The sequence below is a fragment of the Eulemur rufifrons genome, chromosome 28 (genome assembly GCF_041146395.1).
Source record: "Eulemur rufifrons isolate Redbay chromosome 28, OSU_ERuf_1, whole genome shotgun sequence".
Lineage (NCBI taxonomy): Eukaryota > Metazoa > Chordata > Mammalia > Primates > Lemuridae > Eulemur > Eulemur rufifrons.
In genome coordinates, this window is record NC_091010.1 from 24,320,433 (window position 1) to 24,339,593 (window position 19,161).

Sequence of the window (19,161 nt, forward strand, 5' to 3'; positions counted from 1 at the left end):
TTCCTAGATATTCTCACATGATTATTTTTATGGATCAAATTTAGGATTGCTTTTTCAGCCCTTCCAAGCCCCCCACTGTCCTCAAAGAAAATTAAATTGGGGTATTGTTTTGGATTTCTTAAATGTATAGATAAATTTATTTATTTATTTATCTAAGTATTTTTATTTCAGAATGTTACAGGGGTACAAATGCTTAGGTTACATATCTTGCCTTTGCACCGCAAAAGTCAGAGCTACAAGCATGCCCATCCGCCAGACAGTGTGCACTGCACCCATTAGATGTGAATATATCCATCCTTTCCTTCCCCTCGCACCCGCCCAACAACAATGAATGTAGCTTCCATATGTGCACATAAGTGTTGATCAATTAGTACCAATTTAATGGTGAGTACATGTGGTGCTTGTTTTTCCATTCTTGTGATAGTTCACTTAGTGGAATGGGCTCCAGCTCCATCCAGGATAATACAATAGGTAGTTCATCTTTTTATGGCTGAGTAGTACTCCATGGTGTACACATACCACATTTTATTAATCCACTCATGTAGTGATGGGCACTTGAGTTCCTTCCACATCTTTGCAATTGTGAATTGTGCTGCTATAAACATTCGAGTACAGATGTCTTTTTTACAGAATATCTTTTTTTCCTTTGGGTAGATACCCAGTAGTAGGATTGCTGGATCAAATGGCAGTTCTACATTTAGTTCTTTGAGGTATCTCCATATTACTTTCCATGAAGGTTGTACTAGTTTGCAGTCCCACCAGCAGCATATGAGTGTTCCTATCTCTCTGCATGCACACCAGTATTTGTTGTTTTGGGACTTTTTGATAAAAGCCATTCTCACTGGAGTTAAGTGATATCTCATTGTGTTTTTGATTTGCATTTCCCTGATGATGAGAGATGTTGAGCATTTTTTCATATGTTTATTGGCCATTAGTCTGTCTTCTTTTGGAAAGTTTCTGTTGATGTCCTTTGCCCACTTCTTAATGGGGTTGTTTTATTTTTCTTGCTGATTTTCCTGAGTTTTATCTAGATTCTATTTATCAGCCTTTTATCCGATATGTAACATACAAATATTTTCTCCCATTCTTTAGATTGTCTATTTGCTCTAATGATAGTTTCTTTGGCCATGCAGAAGCTTTATAATTTGATCATGTCCCATTTATTTATTTTTGTTGATGCTATGATTGCTTTTGGGGTCTTTATAAATTCTTTGCCTAGGCCAATGTCTATAAGAGTTTTTCCAACATTTTCTTCTAGAATTCTCATGATTTCATGCTTTAGGTTTAAGTCTGTTATCCATTGTGAGTTGATTTTTGTGAGAGGTGAGAAGTGTGGATGCTGTTTCAGTCTTCTACATGTGGCTATCACATTTTCCCAGCACCATTTATTGAATAAGGATTCTTTTCCCCAGTGTATGTTTTTGTCTATTTTGTCAAAAATCACATGGCTATATGAGGATGGTTTTATGTTGTGTTCTCAGTCCTGTTCCATTGGTCTATGTATCTATCATTGTGCCAGTACCATGCTGTTTTGGTTACTATAGCCTTGTAGTATAGCTTGAAGTCTGGTAAATTGATATCTCCCAATTTTTTCTATTTTGTTAAGGTTGCTTTGCTATAGGGGTCTTCTCTGGTTCCATACAAAATGTAGAATTATTTTTTCTAGATCTATGAAAAATGATGTTGGTATTTTATTAGAGACTGCATTGAATCTGTGGATCATTTTGCATACTATAGACATTTTAACAATGTTGATTCTGCTGATCCATGAGCATGGTATGGTTTTCCATCTGTTTGTGTCCTCTGCTATCTCCTTCCTTAGTGTTTTGTAGTTTTCCTTGTAGAGGTCCTTCAGCTCCTTAGTTAAATGTATTCCTAGGTATTTTATTTTCTTGATTGCTATTGTGAAAGATATTGAGCCTTTTATTTGGTTCTTAGTTTGACTGTTGTTGGCATATATGAATGCTACTGACGTGTGTACAGTGATCTTGTAACCTGAGACCTTGCTGAACTTATTTATCAATTCCAGTAGTCTCTTGGCAGAATCTTTGGGGTTTTCTAAATATAAGATCATATCATCAGCAAAGAGAGATAGTTTGACCTCTTCTTTTCCCATTTGGATAGCCTAGATTTTCTTCTCTTGTCTCATTGCTCTGGCTAGGACTTCCAGCACTATGTTGAACAGAAGTGATGATAGAGAGAAACCGTGTCTTGTCCCAGTTCTAAGTGGGAATACTTTCGATTTTTCCCCATTCACTATGATGTGGAATGTGTGTTTCTCATATATGGCTTTTATAATTTTGAGATAAGTCCTGTGTATGCCTGTCTCGTTAAGTGTTCTTATCATAAAAGGGTGTTGAATTTTGTTGAATGCTTTTTCTGTGTCTATTGAGAGAATCACATGGTCTTTGTTTTTACTTCTATCTAAGCGGTGAATTACATTTATAGATTTGCATATGTTGAACCATCCCTGCATTTCAGGGATTAAGCTCACTTGGTCATGATTGATTATTTTTTTATGAGCAACTGAGTTCAATTTGCTAAGATTTTGTTAAGAATTTTCACATCTATATTCACGAGGGATATTGATGTATAGTTTCTTTTTTTGTTGAGTCCTTTTCTGACTTCGGTATCAGGGTGATGTTGGCTTTGTAAAATGTGTTGGGGATGTTTCTCTCCTTCTTGATATTGTGGAATAGCTTCTGTAGGATAGGCACCAGTCCTTTGTAGGTCTGGTAGTATTTGGTTGTGAAACCATCTCATCCAGCACTTTATTTTTGGATAGGTTTTCTATTGCTGCTTCAATTTCAGTACTTGATATTGGTCTGTTCAGGTGTTCTATATATTCCTGATTGAACCTAGGGGTATGTGTATTTCTAAGAATTTGTCAATTTCCTCCACATTTTCAAGTTTATGTGCCTAGAGATTTTTGTAATATTCATAGATGATATTTTGTATTTCTGTGGTATCAGTTGTACTTTCTCCATTTTCATTCCTGATGGAGCTTATTAGAGTCCTTTCTTTTCTGGTTCTGGTTAATCTAATGAGAGGCATGTCAATTTTGTTTATCTTTTCAATGAACCTACTTTTTGTTTTATTAATCTTCCGTGTCTTATTTTGTTATCGATTTCATTTAATTTTGCTCTGATCTTGGTTATTTCTTTTCTTCTGCAGGTTTGCAATTGGTTTGTTTATCCTTTTCCAGATCTTTGAGATGATTCATTAGGTTGTTGATTTGTGATCCTTTTGTCTTTGGGATGTAGGCATTTATGGGTATATATTTTCCTTTCACAATTTCTTTAGCTGCATCTCACAGATTTTGACAACTTGTGTCCCCGTTATCATTTAGTTTAGAGAATTTTTTGATTTCCATCTTAATTTCTTCCTTGACCTATCATTCAGCAGAAGTAGGTTTTTTTATTTTCCATGATTTTGTGTAGAGATGAGTGTTTCTGTCAGAGTTGATTTCTAATTTTATTCCATGTGGTCTGAGAAGTTGCATGGTATCATTTCTATTTTTTTTAAATTTTTTGAGACAGGTTTTATGGCCTAGGATGTGATCATCCTTAGAGAATGTCCCATGAACTGATGAGAACAATATATATTCAGTGGTTTTGGGGTAGAATGTTCTGTAAATGTCTGTTAGGCCCATATGTTCTAGAGTTCTATTTACGTCTCTTGTTTCTTTATTTTCTCTTTGGAGGATATGTCCAGTTCTGTCAGCAGGGTGTTGTAATCCCTGGCTATTATGGTGTTGCTGTCTATTATTTTGTTTAGATCAAATAGGATTTGCTTTATGAAGCTGCTCGCTCCTGTATTAGGTGCATAAGTATTTGAGATTCTTATGCCTTCTTGTTGAATTGTTCCCTTTACCAATATATAATGACCATCTTTGTCTTTCATTACTTTTGTCAATTTGAAGACTAAGTTATCTGATATGAGAACTGCTACGCCAGCTTTCTTTTGATTTCCATAGTGTGGAATATTATTTTTCATCCCTTCACCTTGAGTCTGGATGAGTCCTTGTGGGGTAGATGTGTTTCCTGAAGGCAGTAGATACTTGGCTTGTGTATATTTGTCCATTTGGCCAGCCTTTGCCTCTTCAATGGGCAGTTCAAGCCATTAACATTTATTGAAAGAATTGATAAGTAGGGTGGATTTCTGTTCATCCTGTTGAGTTGAACTTTGTTGCTTTGTCTTATCTCTTGAGACTTTATGGTGTCTGGCCTTCAACCTTTAGCTTTTGGGTGATTTTACATTGGTGAGTGTTTATTGTCCTGATCTGTGAATAATGCAGTTCTACTTACTTCCTGCATAGCAGGTCTTGTCTTGATGAATTCCCTCAGTCTTTGCTTGTCTGAGAAAAAATTTATTTCCCATCATATGAAACTTAGTTTTACAGGATACAGAATTCTAGGCTGGGCATTATTCTGTTTGAGAAGACTGAGAATGGGGCTCAATCCCTTCTGGCTTATAAGGTCTCAGTTGAGAAGTCTGCAGTTAGTTTGATGAGTTTTCCTTTGTAAGTTCCCTGCTTCTTTGTCTTATGGCTGATAGGAGCACCTCTTTCATGTTTATTTTGGCCATTCTGATTACGATGTGCTGTGGTGTTTTCTTCTTTGTGATGAATCTCTGAGGATTTCTATGAGCTTCTTGTACCTGGTTATCTAGATTTCTACCAAGGCCAGGGAAATTTTCCTCAATCATTCACTCAAATAAATTATCCAACCATTTGTATTTTCTTCTTCACTCTCAGGAATGCCTGTGATTCTTATGTTAGGCTTCTTTACACAATCTAATATTTCTTGTAGTCTTTGCTCATTTCTCTTATTTCTCTGCCATATCTCTGTGACTGACTTGTTCAATTGAAAGGTATTGTCCTCAAGCTCTGGATTTTTTTTTTCTGCCTTATCTCACCTGTTCTTAAGGCTTTCCACTGTGTTTCATAATTCCTTGAATGAATTTTTCATTTCCAGAAGTTCTGTTTGATTTTTCTCTAATAATTCAGTTTTTTTAGTGGATTTTTTGTTCATTTCCTGCATTGTTTTTGTGGTTTCTTTGTGTTGAGTTTCTATTTTATCTTGTGTTTCATTAAGCTTCCTTACAATCCATATTTGAAATTCTTCATCTGTCATTTCAATATTCTGCTTTTGGTTTGGTATCCATTGCTGGGGAGCTGGTGTTCCCTTTTGGGGGTGACTTTTTGCTCTAATTCTTCATACTTACAGAGTTCTTTTGCTGGTTCCTTCTCATGTGGAACAGATGTTGCCTCTTACTTTTGGATTTTCTTTTGTTTAGATAATGACATGCCCAGTTTAATGTCTGAGTCAGTAGGTGGTGCTTGTGGGTGAGAATCAACCACATCCTCTATGATTGAGTTGGTAAATGGTGTAACGTGTGTGCAAATTGACCTCCCTGTCAGTAGGTGATGTTTGCTGGAGGAAACAAGCTGCACTGTTGTTTTTGCATCCTGTGACCAGCTCTAGTTCCGCAGGAGAAGCCCTCTAATTCCCCATTTGGTGGGTGGGGCCCTGGAGCTTCCAGGTGAGTCCTTTATTCACCATCATAGCAAAGGTGGGTGGCATATGGGGCTGGGCAGGGTTAGGTTGGGTGAAACTGCCATCTAGCTCCACAAATGTTGGTAAGGAGTATGCAGGGTTTAAGGGTCCATTCCCTACCTCTGGGCTAAGCTGCCCAGGAAGGGCTGAAGTGGCCCCACTCAAGCAGAGAGTCTGCATGTGGAGGTGGAACTGTCTGAGACCTGCAATCTGGCAGTCTGGAGTAGGACTTGCTCATTTCAATCCTCCCCTATTTCTCAGTTTCTCTCAGGACTCTGCCTGCAGGGAGGAACTCAAGTCAGCCAAGCTCCCCCACTGTGATGTAGGCAGGGAGGTTCCCTGACCTGGATACTAGCCTGAGCTGGGAGCACAGCCCTCCTGTGGGAGGAGGGGTGTCCCACTAGCTCACCACAGGTAGGACCCACACTGTGCTCTACCCCCTGCTTTGCCCCTGCAGGCACCTGCACCTTGCAAAAACTGATTCACAAATATCCCCTCTGTGCCTCTGGTGATGTGATCAAGACCTGGTTGTATGGATCTGGCCTGCAGGCCCATTCCTGGGTCCCTGGAGATCAATCCCTGACCATGCCAGGGAGAAGAATGCTGGTCCTGTGTCACCCACAGTGTGCCCACAGTGGTTTGATGTTCCTCTAGCTCAGGGCCTTTCTTATTCTAATGTGGCTGCCTCACAAGCAGCAGCAGGGAGGGGCTGGTGGGTAGGGATCTCACAGTCCAAACACCCCTCGGTCTGATGCAGGATCCCAAAAAGTAAGATCTGAGCCCCATTCCCTATGGGAGCCTCCATGTGGCTGTTCAATTATTTCTCTCTGCATCCGTGGGAAGGGTAGGGGAAGGGAAGAAAAAGAGTCTGGGTGGAGGGAAGTCCACCTCTGGTCATCTCCAACCCTCCCTATGGGAGGCAGTCCACCCAGAGTGACTGGGCTCTGGAGTCACGAAGAACACCTTGGGACCCACTGGACCTCTGTGGCTCCTGCAGTCTGGGTCAGAGTTGAGAAATATCTGTGTGGGAATGTAAACTCCTAATATGTGCCATATGCTACTAGATAATGGGCTATAGAATAAATTATAGTGCTTGCATTCAAGGGAATTATAATGAAGCAGTGGAGAAAGCAGTATGAACAAATATATTTTAATTTATTTTACCCAAATTTAAAAAAAGCTACTTCTATGATCTAGTGTTTCTAGATTTAGTAAAGAAGTCCATTAGCAAGTTGTCAAGTTAGTCCATGAGTTCTAGATTTTTTTTATCATGTGTTGTTCAATATAAATTTCCCTTTTTCAAGTGAACAAACCCCATATTTTTAAGTGTCCTTGATATATAAGTCATTCTGTCTTTCAAAATTGCTCTTTTAAAAGAACCTTCTTTTGTTATCTTTTCTTAAGGTATAATGACCATGATTATCCACAATCATTCAGGTTCTTAACTCTGTGGGGTATGTGTGTGTTTTATTTTTTGCTTGTTTTTTTAAAAAATTAATTAAATCTTCTTAGAGTTCTGTATTTTCTGATGCCCTTCTTGATAATTTAAATATATATATTGGATTTTGGGCTAGCATATAAAATTACTGGGTTGATGTCCTCAAGGAACAATTTATGATAACTCTCAGGTTCTTCTTGCAACATTCATCTTAGGTAAAAGCCATGTAAACTTCACACACATGGCTTTAGCTCCCAACTATGACCTGGTGACTCACATGTCTCTATTTCTGGCCTAGGCTCTCTTCTGAATTCTAGATCCAAATATAGTGTATTTTCATTGGTTCTTGTGCTAGCATCTTATGTTTGGCAGATGACAAAATGTATTTCACCTTTTTCTTTCAAACACATTCCTCTCTCTGAATTGCCATTTTGGTTAACACATCACCACGTACACAATTGCTAAAACAGTTCTTTAGACATTTTTAAATACCTTCTTCTCTCCCCTCCCATCTAAATATACCAAAGATTTACCATTTTACCTCCTAAATATTCCCTGGATCCATCCTACTATAACCTGGCAATAGTGTTCAGGCACTCATTGTCTCTTGCCTGGATGTGGATTATTACCTGGTCTCCTTGACTGCAATTTCATTCTCTCTAACCCACTGAAAGGGCTATTACCAGAGCAATCTTTAAAAATACACATCTGAGCTTATTGTTTTCAGAGTTCTTTAGTGTGGCATATGCGATGATGTCTCTTGTCTACCTTCCCTGCTGGATTCATCACAATTTTTGCTCAGGTATCTAGTATTTGTAATAATACCTGCAGTCGCATGCATACTCCTTTCCTTTTCATGCCTCAGGCCTTTGAACATGCTTTTTTTTTTTTTTTTTTTTTTTTTGCTTGTTTTGTTCTGCCTTGTTCACAGGAATAACTTCTACTCATTGTCTAAGATTTGCTTCTTCTGAAATCCTGCCATTTATGACAACTTGGATGAACCTGAAGGACATAATGTTAAGTGAAATAAGCCAGACACAGAAAGACACAGATTGTACAATCTCACTTACACATGGAATCTAAAAAAGTCGAAGAGTTTTACAGTGGTTGCTAGAGGTTGAGGTGATGGGGAAATGGGGATATGTTGGTCAAAGTGTAGAAACTGTCAATTATAAAATGAATGAGTTCTAGGGATATACTATAAAGCCTAGTGACAATAGTTAATAATACTATATTGTTTACTTGAAATTTGCTAAGAATAGATCTTAAATGTCCTCACAATACACACATACACACACACACACACACACACACACACACAAAGGATAACAATATGTGGTGATGTAGGAATTAATGTGATTGTAGTAATCATTATACAATATATACATATATGAAAGCATCATGTATACCTTGAATATATACAATTTTTATTTGTAAATTATATCCCAATAAAGCTGGAAAAAAAGATTCTCTGATACATTTTCTTTAATCCTCTCAAGCTGAAGGACTTTCCTCTGTGCTGTAACTATTTTAGTTCCTATATAAATTTGTTTGTCTCCTCTTCTGATCTGTGAGCTCTTTATCTCTGCATTTCCAATACTTAGCATACTGCCTGATGTATAGCAGAGGCTCAACAATAGTTGTTGAATGAATTGTTGAATTAATTAACTGATAGCTTAGAGTCCTACATTTTTATATTTTGTGATCTTTAAAATCCCTAAATATATTTTGTTCTCTTGCCAGGGTTAAAACTCATATGTTAATTCTCTACCCACTTGCACAGACTTGTAAGATCTTCTTTTTTAATCCCATCTGTGTGTTTCTTCATCAGCTGGAAGCATTTAATGTCTCCTTAACTTGGAAATCTCATGTGAGTTCTTCTGGAGCATTTAAAAAAAGATATTAAATAAGTATCAATCCTTGAGGAGCTGAATTCTTTACACTTCTCCATCTGAAGAAATCCCTAATTAACCTTACCGTTTAATTCCTATAACCTATGAGCTTTTAAACCCATGAGATCAGTTAAAACAGAATAAAACAACCACAAACACCTACAACAACCTTCTGTTTAGGGGGTGACAATCATTAGTTCCCTGTTTGTCTATGTGCCTATTTACTACATTAAATTTATCATGTGTGATGTCCTTTGGAAGAAATAGTCTTGCTTTCTCAATTCCCCTTACCTAACCTCTGCAACCTGTACCCCATCCACTGCTGTAATATGTTATTTTTGTTATGTTCATTGATGGTCCTTTCTCGCAGGCTTCACAGGTTTGCTATTTGGTGCCTCGGTGCTCATTAAGGATTCTGTGCTTGCCTTGATAAGAGAAGACAAAGCATAGGCTCAAAAGCCAAAATATATTTGTATTTTTAAAATTTCAAAGTCCCTATAGCACTAAAGTTACCACAATTTACAGTCAGATTATACATAGCCATCATCAGAGCAAAATAAATAGTTTTCTTCACTTCAACCTTCTTTGTAAAAATTCATGTTCAAACTTTTTCACCTTTCAGAAGCTACCTAAACCTTGACACTGCTATTCTAAATAAAGAAGTATAATGTATTGGTCACTTCAGAGGGAATTATGTAATAAGCTGTGATTATACTGTAATATAAGAGAATTTTCTTTAGCTCGTTCTGAATATTTTATACTTTTTATCATTATTTTTCTGATGATCTCCTTTCTAAACATTACACTATTTATCCTCTAATCTTCACTGATGAATGTACAGCTCTGAGATTGTGAGGCATATGAAAATCACCAAGATCATCCTGGCACAAAAACAGTACAACAAGTTTGACAAATTTAAGGAATAAAATATGAATAGTTCCATATTCTTTATGATTTTTTTCTTGCTTTCCACATATATTCCATTTCTGTTGTGCTATGTACTCAATCTTGTGAGAGGGTTGGCAGACGTATCATTATTCCCATTTTTACAGATGGAAAAACAGACACTGAAAGAGTAGATGACTTACCCAGCTCATGGTGCTAATGACAGAGCTGAAACTAGAACCCAGATCAGAAATATAAGGGAGATATCATAGCAAACCAAGAAAACCACAAAGCATCTTTTCTTAGGTATTAATGAGTATGAACAATGCATTGACAGCTACTTCTAACTGTCCTCCCTACATTTTGTAAAGAAGTTAATTTCCCCAAAACCTGTATGAAGTAGCAGACAGCCTTTATTTTCATATGGGGCGGAACTAAAAATACAGTAGCACAAGCCATTTATTAACCTCAGGCGACATTATTCTGAGGTAACAGAGCCTCGTGAAAAAAGCATAGGGTTTGCAGTAGGAAGACTTAGGTTTATATCTCAGTTCTTTTACCAGTCTCTTATTCTTCTTACCCTAAATTCCTATTTAGTTAAAATGGGGCTGATAATATCAGCTTCACCCCATTAAAGGGTGTTGTGATGATCAATAAGATACTATACAGAAGGACTACACAGATAAGTTACATGATATCATTAATGTACAAATACAAATCCTCTTTCTGGTTTAGAAAATAAGAGAAACCCTTTGTATGTAGGAAATAGCATAACATAGTTGTTAGAATCAGGAATTGGAAGTCACACTGACTTGGGCTACAATACAAGAAATGCCATCATCTAGCTCTGCCACTTGGCTAAGGAACTTAGCCTCTTGAAACCTCAGTTTTCTCATTTTAAAAATGGGAATAATCTATTGTGAGTTTTTATGAAGATAGATATTGTATATGAAGTGCATAAACTATTGTAAATGTCCCTTAAGTTAGTTTTTTTTAAAAAATAAACTTTTTCTTGGGGAATAATTTTAGATTTACAGAAAAGCTGCAAAGATAGTACAGAGTTCCCATCTACCTTTCTCCCAGTTTTCTCTATTGTTAACATTGTATCTCAACATTTGCTACAACAATGAAATGAATGTTGATATATTCTGGTTAACTATTAATATTATCTATTTGGATTTACCATTTTTTTATGAATATTTTTTTCTGTTCCAGGATCTAATCCAGGGTATCACATTGCATTTAATTATGTCTCCTCAGTCTCCTCTGGTCTGTGATAGTTTATCAATCAATCTCTTTGTTTTTCATGACCTTAATGATCTTGAGGAATACTGCCCAGGTATCATGTAGAATGTTCCCCAATCTGGTTTTGTTTGTTGTTTTTCTCTTGAATAGATGGAGGTTATTGATTTCTGGAGAGAATACCACAGAAGTAGTGTGCTTTTCTTGTCACAGTATATAAAGGGGTATATGATATCCATGTGACATCACTTACGATGTTAACCTTCATCATTTGGCTAAGGTAGTGCTTGCCAGGTTTTTTTTTTTCATCGTATCTTGAGCTTGTTTTGATTACTTATCATTTATATAGGATTTTCTCTTCCCCCTCTTCCCTCTGATTATAATGCAGTTCATTTAGATTTACTACCAATTATCATCTCTGCAGAAATACCTTTCCTGATCACTCAAGTTAAAGCAGCTTTCCCCTCTCAAGTTAATCTCTATGACATTTTACTTTTGTGTTTTCTTCACAGCATTTATTATCACCTGAAATTGTCTTGTGTATTTGTTTACACAGTTTATTGTTTGTCCTCCAGAAGAACAAGATCCATGTAGGATTGTTCACGTACATACACTGAAAGTCTAGCACAAGGGCTAGCATACACTAAGTGCTCAGTAACTATTTGTCAAATAAATGTCAAAGAACAAATGATAACAGGATTAATTTATTAATATTTCTGTAAAAGAGCAGAAAAGTAGCTAAATAGTGAGAGGTTTGATTTAATGTTGTTATCTCAATTGGTCTAGTTTTAATGAAAAGGTTAAATGCAATTAACAACATCTACAGAAAAGGGTAATCAGCATCCTTGTAATTCAAGCTCTCTTATAATGCATTTAATAATGTGAATGCCAGAATATTTTAGTGACTTATAAGGATCTGACTGACAAGTGTAAGATCCACTCAGGTTTTACACATCTGCACCATTGTGACCTTTATTTGTGAACCGTCTCACCTCTCCTATTGTAGAACTTTTAACAAAATCTGAAGGAATATAGAAATAATTGATGCCCTTGATTTTAACTTATAGCTGACTTCTTAGTGTTTATTATCTTTTCATTTCTAATGACAGAAAAAAATGAAGCTTCTTTGTGTAAGTCTTTCTTTCATAACCCATTGTAAGAAACCACTCTTTTTATTTCCCTTCTCAGGACTTAAAATCTCCAAATCAGAGGGATGAAATTGCAGGAGCCCGGGCCTCATTGAAGGAGAACTCCCCACTCCTGCATTCAATTTGTTCAGCTTGTTTGGAGCATTCTGATGTTGCTTCCTTAAAAGCCAGCAAGGACACAGTTTGTGGAGAAATTCAGAATGCCCTTGATGTAATTTCAAATGCTTCACAAGGCATCCAGAATATGCCAGCCTCACCAGAACCTCAGGCAGCAACCCTGGGAAGTGCCCTTGATGAACTGGAGGTAAGTTGAGAGAAAGACAAAATGTGATTTGATGTCCCAGTATGAAAAGAAACAAAGGAAGATCCATGTTATCAGGGGTTCATGAAGTCCCCCATATAACCATGTCCCCGGGCAGTGTGCGCTGCAAGAGATGGGAGGGAAAAAGACACAGACACAAAAAGTAAGGTGAAAGGGTACCGGGAAGATCAGGGGACCATCAACAATTCCGTGAGCCAGGTGGCACTGACTGAAAATTAGCACCCATTTTTATTCTCTTTTTCATGCTATAGATTACAATGATTTCACATGAAAAATTCGTGAGTAGAAGTTTCAAGTCTCCTCCAATAGTCACAAGATGTCTTAGCTAATTACACTTTTATCTATAGAAGCACGAACACATAGCTCCTTACTAAGCACAACTATGCCTTAAGGTATGTACAGATAGTATCTCTGAACTCAGCAGCTGTGGCCCATTTGATTGAGGAACAAAGAGATTAGTACTTCTTATTGGGAGCTTAGTGCCCCATTAACTGAGAGATCTACTGAGAAAGGGGAGGGAAGGAGCTCAACCTGGTGTTTTAAAGAATTGGAGCCAGGGTTCCTTCTCCTGGGCTCCATTGCTGACATTTTGCAATCTTCCTTTACAGCCGTGGGTGGCTTTCATGTGAAGCTGCTCCGCGGCTTTTTAGGCATGAGTCCCCTCAGGCTTTAAGGTGGGAGTGTGCTTTGCTGTACTCCCAGATCGCTGGAATGTCCCCCAACTAGGCAGTTAACTTCTGCTCTTATCTCCGGCCCCTGCTCAGGCAGCATTCCTTCACCTCCTTTCCTCCCACGGCCTCAGAAATGGGGTCTCTAAGCCCCAGTGGTCTTACCCCCATCACCATGTGTTAAAATTTAGAGTATGAGAAGATAAAAATCCAGTTATCCAATCAGTCTCTAACACATTCTGTGTCTTCCAATAACTTGATTAGCAGGAAAATATTCTATTAGTAGACTTCTGATGCTTTTACACGTTTTCCAAGGAAGCCAATGAATTTGAATTGGGATTATAAATTATATCAAAGTGGTGACTTTATTTTACATAGGTCAACATATAAAACATAGGATTTATTCATTTCACAAATACATATTATTGGCATTATGTTCTTCTATGTTTTTGAGATACATCTGATCACTGCCTTTCACAAAATATTACATTCTAGCAGGGGAATATAGGCAAAAAAAGAAAGACAATAAACATTGTAGATAACTTAATTGTATAGTATGTTATATTGAGAAGGCTAGATGTTATCAATGGTGCGAAGGAGGTTAGGGAATTGGACAGATAGAGATCTAGAGAAAAGGCTTGAAGGCATGTCCCCTGTGTTTAAGTGACAGCATAGAAGCTAGGGTGCCTGAGTGAAGAGCAGGGGATGAGTGGTAGGAGTTGAGGTTAGAGAGCCACTTGGCCCAGGTTGTAGACGGCTGTGTAGGCTTTAAGGACTCTGGATTTTTCTCCAAGTTAAATGGGGATCCATTGTAAAGTTTTAACCAAAGGTGTGACATGCTGAGACTTGTATCTTAGAAGGACTATGTTGACTACATGTGGATCATAGAGTGAAGGGAGTCAAGGGAGAAGCCAAAAACCAGGCAGGAGGCTATTACAGTAACCCAGGTTCCAACCTTACATTTTATAATACATGCGACACCTGATTCTACCTCATGTTTTAGTTTGAATCAGGGTCATGTTAACTAAATTTTGTAAGTAGAATCAACTGAATTTTGACAAAATGGATGTGGGACATGAGAGAAAGGGAGGAGTCATGGCTGCAGTTGCAGGCTTGATCCTCCAGAATCATACACAGAGTGGAGATCAGAAAACGGGGTGCTCCATCTGGGCAGGGAAAAGGGAGGGAGTAGAACTGGGCAAAGGAAGAAGTCTACCTGAGAGGCAGACCCACAAATCCTGGGCCAATCAACAGAGTTGTGGAGAGAGCATTGCCCTCCAGAGTGTACCTTGTCTGGCAGAAATGTCCAGGATTTTATATCTCTTTCAGTCATCAGATGAAGGTCACTTTGTCCTAAGAAGTGTATGACCTCTGGAGTGTGTGGTGAAATTTGCTAGAGTAGACAGACAGGATCTTAGAGGTCAAGTATCCCTTATCCAAAATGCTTTGCACCAGAAATGTTTTGGATTTTGGATTTTCAGATTTTGGAATATTTGCATATAAATAATGAAATATCTTGGGGTTGAGACCCAAGTCTAAACACAATATTCATTTATGTTCTATATATACCTTATAGACACAATTTGAAGGTAATTTAATATAATATCTTTAATAATTTTATGCATGCAACAAAGTTTTAATTGCGTTTTACCTGTGACCCAGCACATGAGGTTAGGTGAGGAATTTTCCATTGTGGCATCAGCATTCAAAATGTTTTAGATTTTGAAGCATTCCAGATTTCAGATATTCAGATTAGGGATGCTCAACCTGATTACCACATTTTTCATATTACCAAACAGAATCGTGTCAGAGGATGCTCCCATAAGGGGTCCAGTTCATCTCAAACAACACATTCTATATTCTTAGCATTATAGAATAAGACATTTCCAAATTGTTCCTCCTTCTGAGACCTCTTCTCTTTTCTCACTTTAGTTGAAAGTGACTGCTAAAAATAAGAGTGGCAGAGGTTGGAGAGGAGGAGAAAGTATGTGCACATGCATGCGTCTGTGTGTTTATGTGTGTAGCTTCAATAGGAATAGGCACAGTCATGGAAATGGAGTCTCTCTCAAGAAAGGTCCTTTATATGGCAGCCTCACTTCTTCTGAACAAGGTAGGAGGGAGTCTGAAGATACTTCCCTGAAATCTTAATGAGGACTCTAACACTGTCTCAGCAACCCTTGAAATTCAGTTCCTGTCAAAGACAGAGATGGGCAAACTAGTACAAAATGCCTGAATTTTATGTATTTTTATATCCAGGTTACAAATAGCTACTGAGGCTGTCTGAACTAGATAAAGCAGAATTTATTGAGCATTTAACCTCTTTTAATGATTTTGTAAATTAAATGGTTGCACTTTTCATTATTTACAGCAAGCTGTATTGGTAAAGTAACCAAAATAACCTTTGCTCTATTTTGCTCCTGAAAATATAATACTATGAAACAAATTGATGTAGTAAATACTCCGTTGGGAGAAAGTTTCATTAAATGTTTATAGTGTGGAAATGTATCAGAGTGCTTACTCAACAACTACCATACTAAAGCTTTTGTTAAATCTTTCATTCTGGCCCATGGCTGGTTGTCTGTATGAAACCTGAGATTTATTGGTGGAGAAAATAGAAGTTGAATTAGAACACTGTACAGGCTAAATCGATTGATTTATTGGAAAGACCAATGTGAATTATGGGGTGTTTCTTCTGCATTTGTGACTGAATGAGAATTGAAAGGTGTTGAATTGTAGATTAGTAGAATTTTGAAAATGTCATTAAGAAAGAAACTTTGGCAATTAAAATGGCTTTGAAATATCCAAGTCCATCGAGATATATTTTCTCCTTTGTGGAGGGAAAAAGAAGATGTAATTGTGTAACACAAGAATCATCTGAATCCTTATGTGATAAAGATAATAATAACAAAATATATGTTTGTAGTATTTTCTTATTTTCAAAGAACTGTCATGTTTCTTTTCTTTTTTCTTTTATATATTCATTTATATATCACCAGCACCTAGAACAATGCTCTATACATAGAAAATACTAGGTAAATATTGATGAATGAATGAATGAATGAGTACAAGAATACTTAATGTCATTTTGTGATATTGTAGTAAAGAGCATTTTCCCCTTGGCCCTATTTTTTCTTCTTTTTCCAACTGAAAGTGTATGTACTTGAGGTGTGTGACTCTACTTTATCTAACTTTTAACTGGCCCATGAATTTATAGTGAGGGAATCCACCAAAAGCGTATCTAAGTGATAGGCTGCTCAGAATCTTATCTGTGATAAGGCAGTACAAAGAGAATACATATATATATATATATATTTTTTTTTTTTTTTTTTCTTCTCTTAGTAGCTGTCTGGCCTTAGTCAAGGTGCCTTGTGACTTCCAAGATGTATTACCTTTTACTAAGAATAATAATTTTGGGGAACAAATAAATTTGGGAAAATAATTACATTTTCACCTGAAGGAGAAATCATGACATCTATTAATCAGATTAGCATTTAGGAGCTAAAAAAAAATGAGCATTGCTGGTATCCAGAAGCACATTAATATGATTTTAAAAAATGATTTGGTTTCTAGAAATATAGAGAACTAGAAGAACTAAAAGTGACAGATAAAATGTTTTTAAATACCTAGCTAATCTGATAGGTGAATTGGGAAATTCTTTGTGGCCAGGTACAAAGGGAACACAAATCCCAACTATCAAGCCAGCACCAGCACTGTGCTGGTGGATGTGGGGAATTTCTTTTCAATTATGGCAGGGAGCTAAATTTTGGAAACATGAACTAAAGGCAAAAAACAAATCCTGTATCCTACCAGTTGAAAAGTTATATATGAGATCCTTGTGTGAAACTGGGAATTTTCAAAATTTAACCAACTAGTTGGATAAATGAGAAAAATACTAGCCCCTATATCAGGAGATAGTAGGAAAACTTGGCTAGCTTAGCCTTGGCCCTGTGTGGCTCAGAAAAAAAAACTGAATACATCTTGGAAATTTTCTAACCATAGCCTATACTTATCTGGACTTCGGGTCAGAATTTATATTATCATTAGCAGCTTATTTAATTTCCATGACTTTGTGTAGATTTGAGATTTCCTTTAGAGTTGATTTCTAGTTTTATTCTACTGTGATATGAGAGGATACATGGTATGATTTCAATTTTTCTGAATGCTGAGACTTGTTTTGTGGGCTAACATATGATCTAGCTTGCAAAATGCCCCATGTGCTGATGAGAATGTCTATTCTGCAGTTTTGGGGTAGAATGCTCTGTAGATGTCTGGTAGGTCCGTTTGCTCTAGAGGCCTGTTTAAGTCCAGTGTTTCTTTGTTGATCTTCTGGATTGATGATCTTTCCAGTTCTGTCAGAGGAGTGTGGAAGTCTCCAGCTGCTATTCATTTATTTACTTAGGTATAGTAGTATTTGATTTATGAATCTGGATCTCCTGTGGTAGGTGTATATATATATATATATGTAGGATTGTTATATCTTCTTGCTGAATTTCTCCTTTTATCATTTTATAATGAATGTCTTTGCTTTTTTTTTTTTTTACTATTGTTGATTTAAAGTCTATATTATCTCATATTTGAATAGCCACTCCTGCTTCCTTTTCTTTTGGTTTCTATTCATGTGGAATATTTTTTTCCATCCCTTTACCTTGAGTATCCTTGCAAGTTAGATGCGTTTTGTTGGGAACAGCAGATACTTGGGGTGTGTTTCTTCATCCAGTCAACTAGTCCATATCTTTTAACTTGAGCATAAAGACTGTTTATGTTCAATGCTGGAACTGATGCTATTCTTTTCATCATGTTGAATAATATTTAGTTGCTTTGTTTTCTCCCTTGTGTTACTGATTTATAAGAGTTGTGAGCTTTAATTTTTGGGTGTTTTTAGATTGGTGTGTATCAGTTGTTTTGCCTTATATAGAGAGCACTTTTAAGTATTTCCTATAAGTCATGTTTAATGGTGACAGATTCCCTTAGTGTTTGCTTGTCTGGGAAAGACTTTATTTCTCCTTCATTTATGAAACTTAGTTTTGCAGGATACAAAATTCTTTCCACGCAGTTATTCTGTTTAAGAAGACTAAAAATGGAACCCCAATCCCTTCTGGCTTGACAGGTCTCTACTGAGAGATCTCCTGTTAGTCTGATGGGTTTTCCTTTGCAAGCAACTTGTTGCTTTTGTCTCACGGCTTGTAGAATTTTCTCCTTCACTTTGATTTTGGTCAGGCTGATGACTATATGTCTTGATGATGTCCTGTTTGCTATGAATCTTTCAGGTGTTCAATGACCATCTTGGATCTGGATATCTAAACCTCTAGCAATACCAGGGAATTTTTCCTCTATTATTCTCTCCAATAGGTTTTCTATGTTTATTTCTTTTTCTTTTTCTCTCTCAGAGACATCTATAATTTTCCTATATTTGTTCGCTTTGCATAATCCCATATTTCTTGAAGTGATTGTTCATTCTTTGTTCTTTTTTCTACATTTTCTATTGACTGGGTTACTTTGAAATCTTTGCCTTCGAGCTCCAAAATTCTTTCTTCTTCTTGGTCTAGCCTGTTGTTAAAGCTTTCTACTATATTTTGAACTTTCCTAAATGACTCTTTCATTTCTTTAAGTTCTTTGTCTCTTTTCTAATGTTATCCATCTTTTTAGTGAACTTTTTATGTTCAGAATTATTATTTTTTAATTACTTTGAAATGGTTTTCTACCATCTCCTCAATTCTTTTCATCTTACTTGCCATCCATAATCTGAATTCCATATCTGTCATTTCAACAGTTTCCTTTTGGTTAGAGTTCATTGCTAGAGAGCTATTATGATCCTTTGGGAGTATTTAGACAGCTTCTAATTAAAATTACCATTTAATTATTTTAAAATTTAATTAGCTTTTAAAATTTTTTATTAATTCCTACTTTCTAATTTCATAAGGCTAATTTTGAGGTTCTTTTATAATATCTTGGGTACATTTATTTAGTTTATTTTTAGTCTACCTCATTCTGTTTTTTCTTACTTTCAT

General features: G+C 36.6%; 1 protein-coding gene across 1 annotated transcript in view; it reads left to right on the forward strand.

Moving 5' to 3' along the window:
- Positions 1-19,161, forward strand: part of CTNNA3 (catenin alpha 3) — a 1,434,719-nt gene that overhangs the window by 275,927 nt on the left and 1,139,631 nt on the right. The window contains exon 5 of the mRNA XM_069460558.1: positions 12,204-12,467. Coding sequence (XP_069316659.1) covers positions 12,204-12,467 — 264 coding nt within the window. The remainder of the gene's footprint in view (positions 1-12,203; positions 12,468-19,161) is intronic.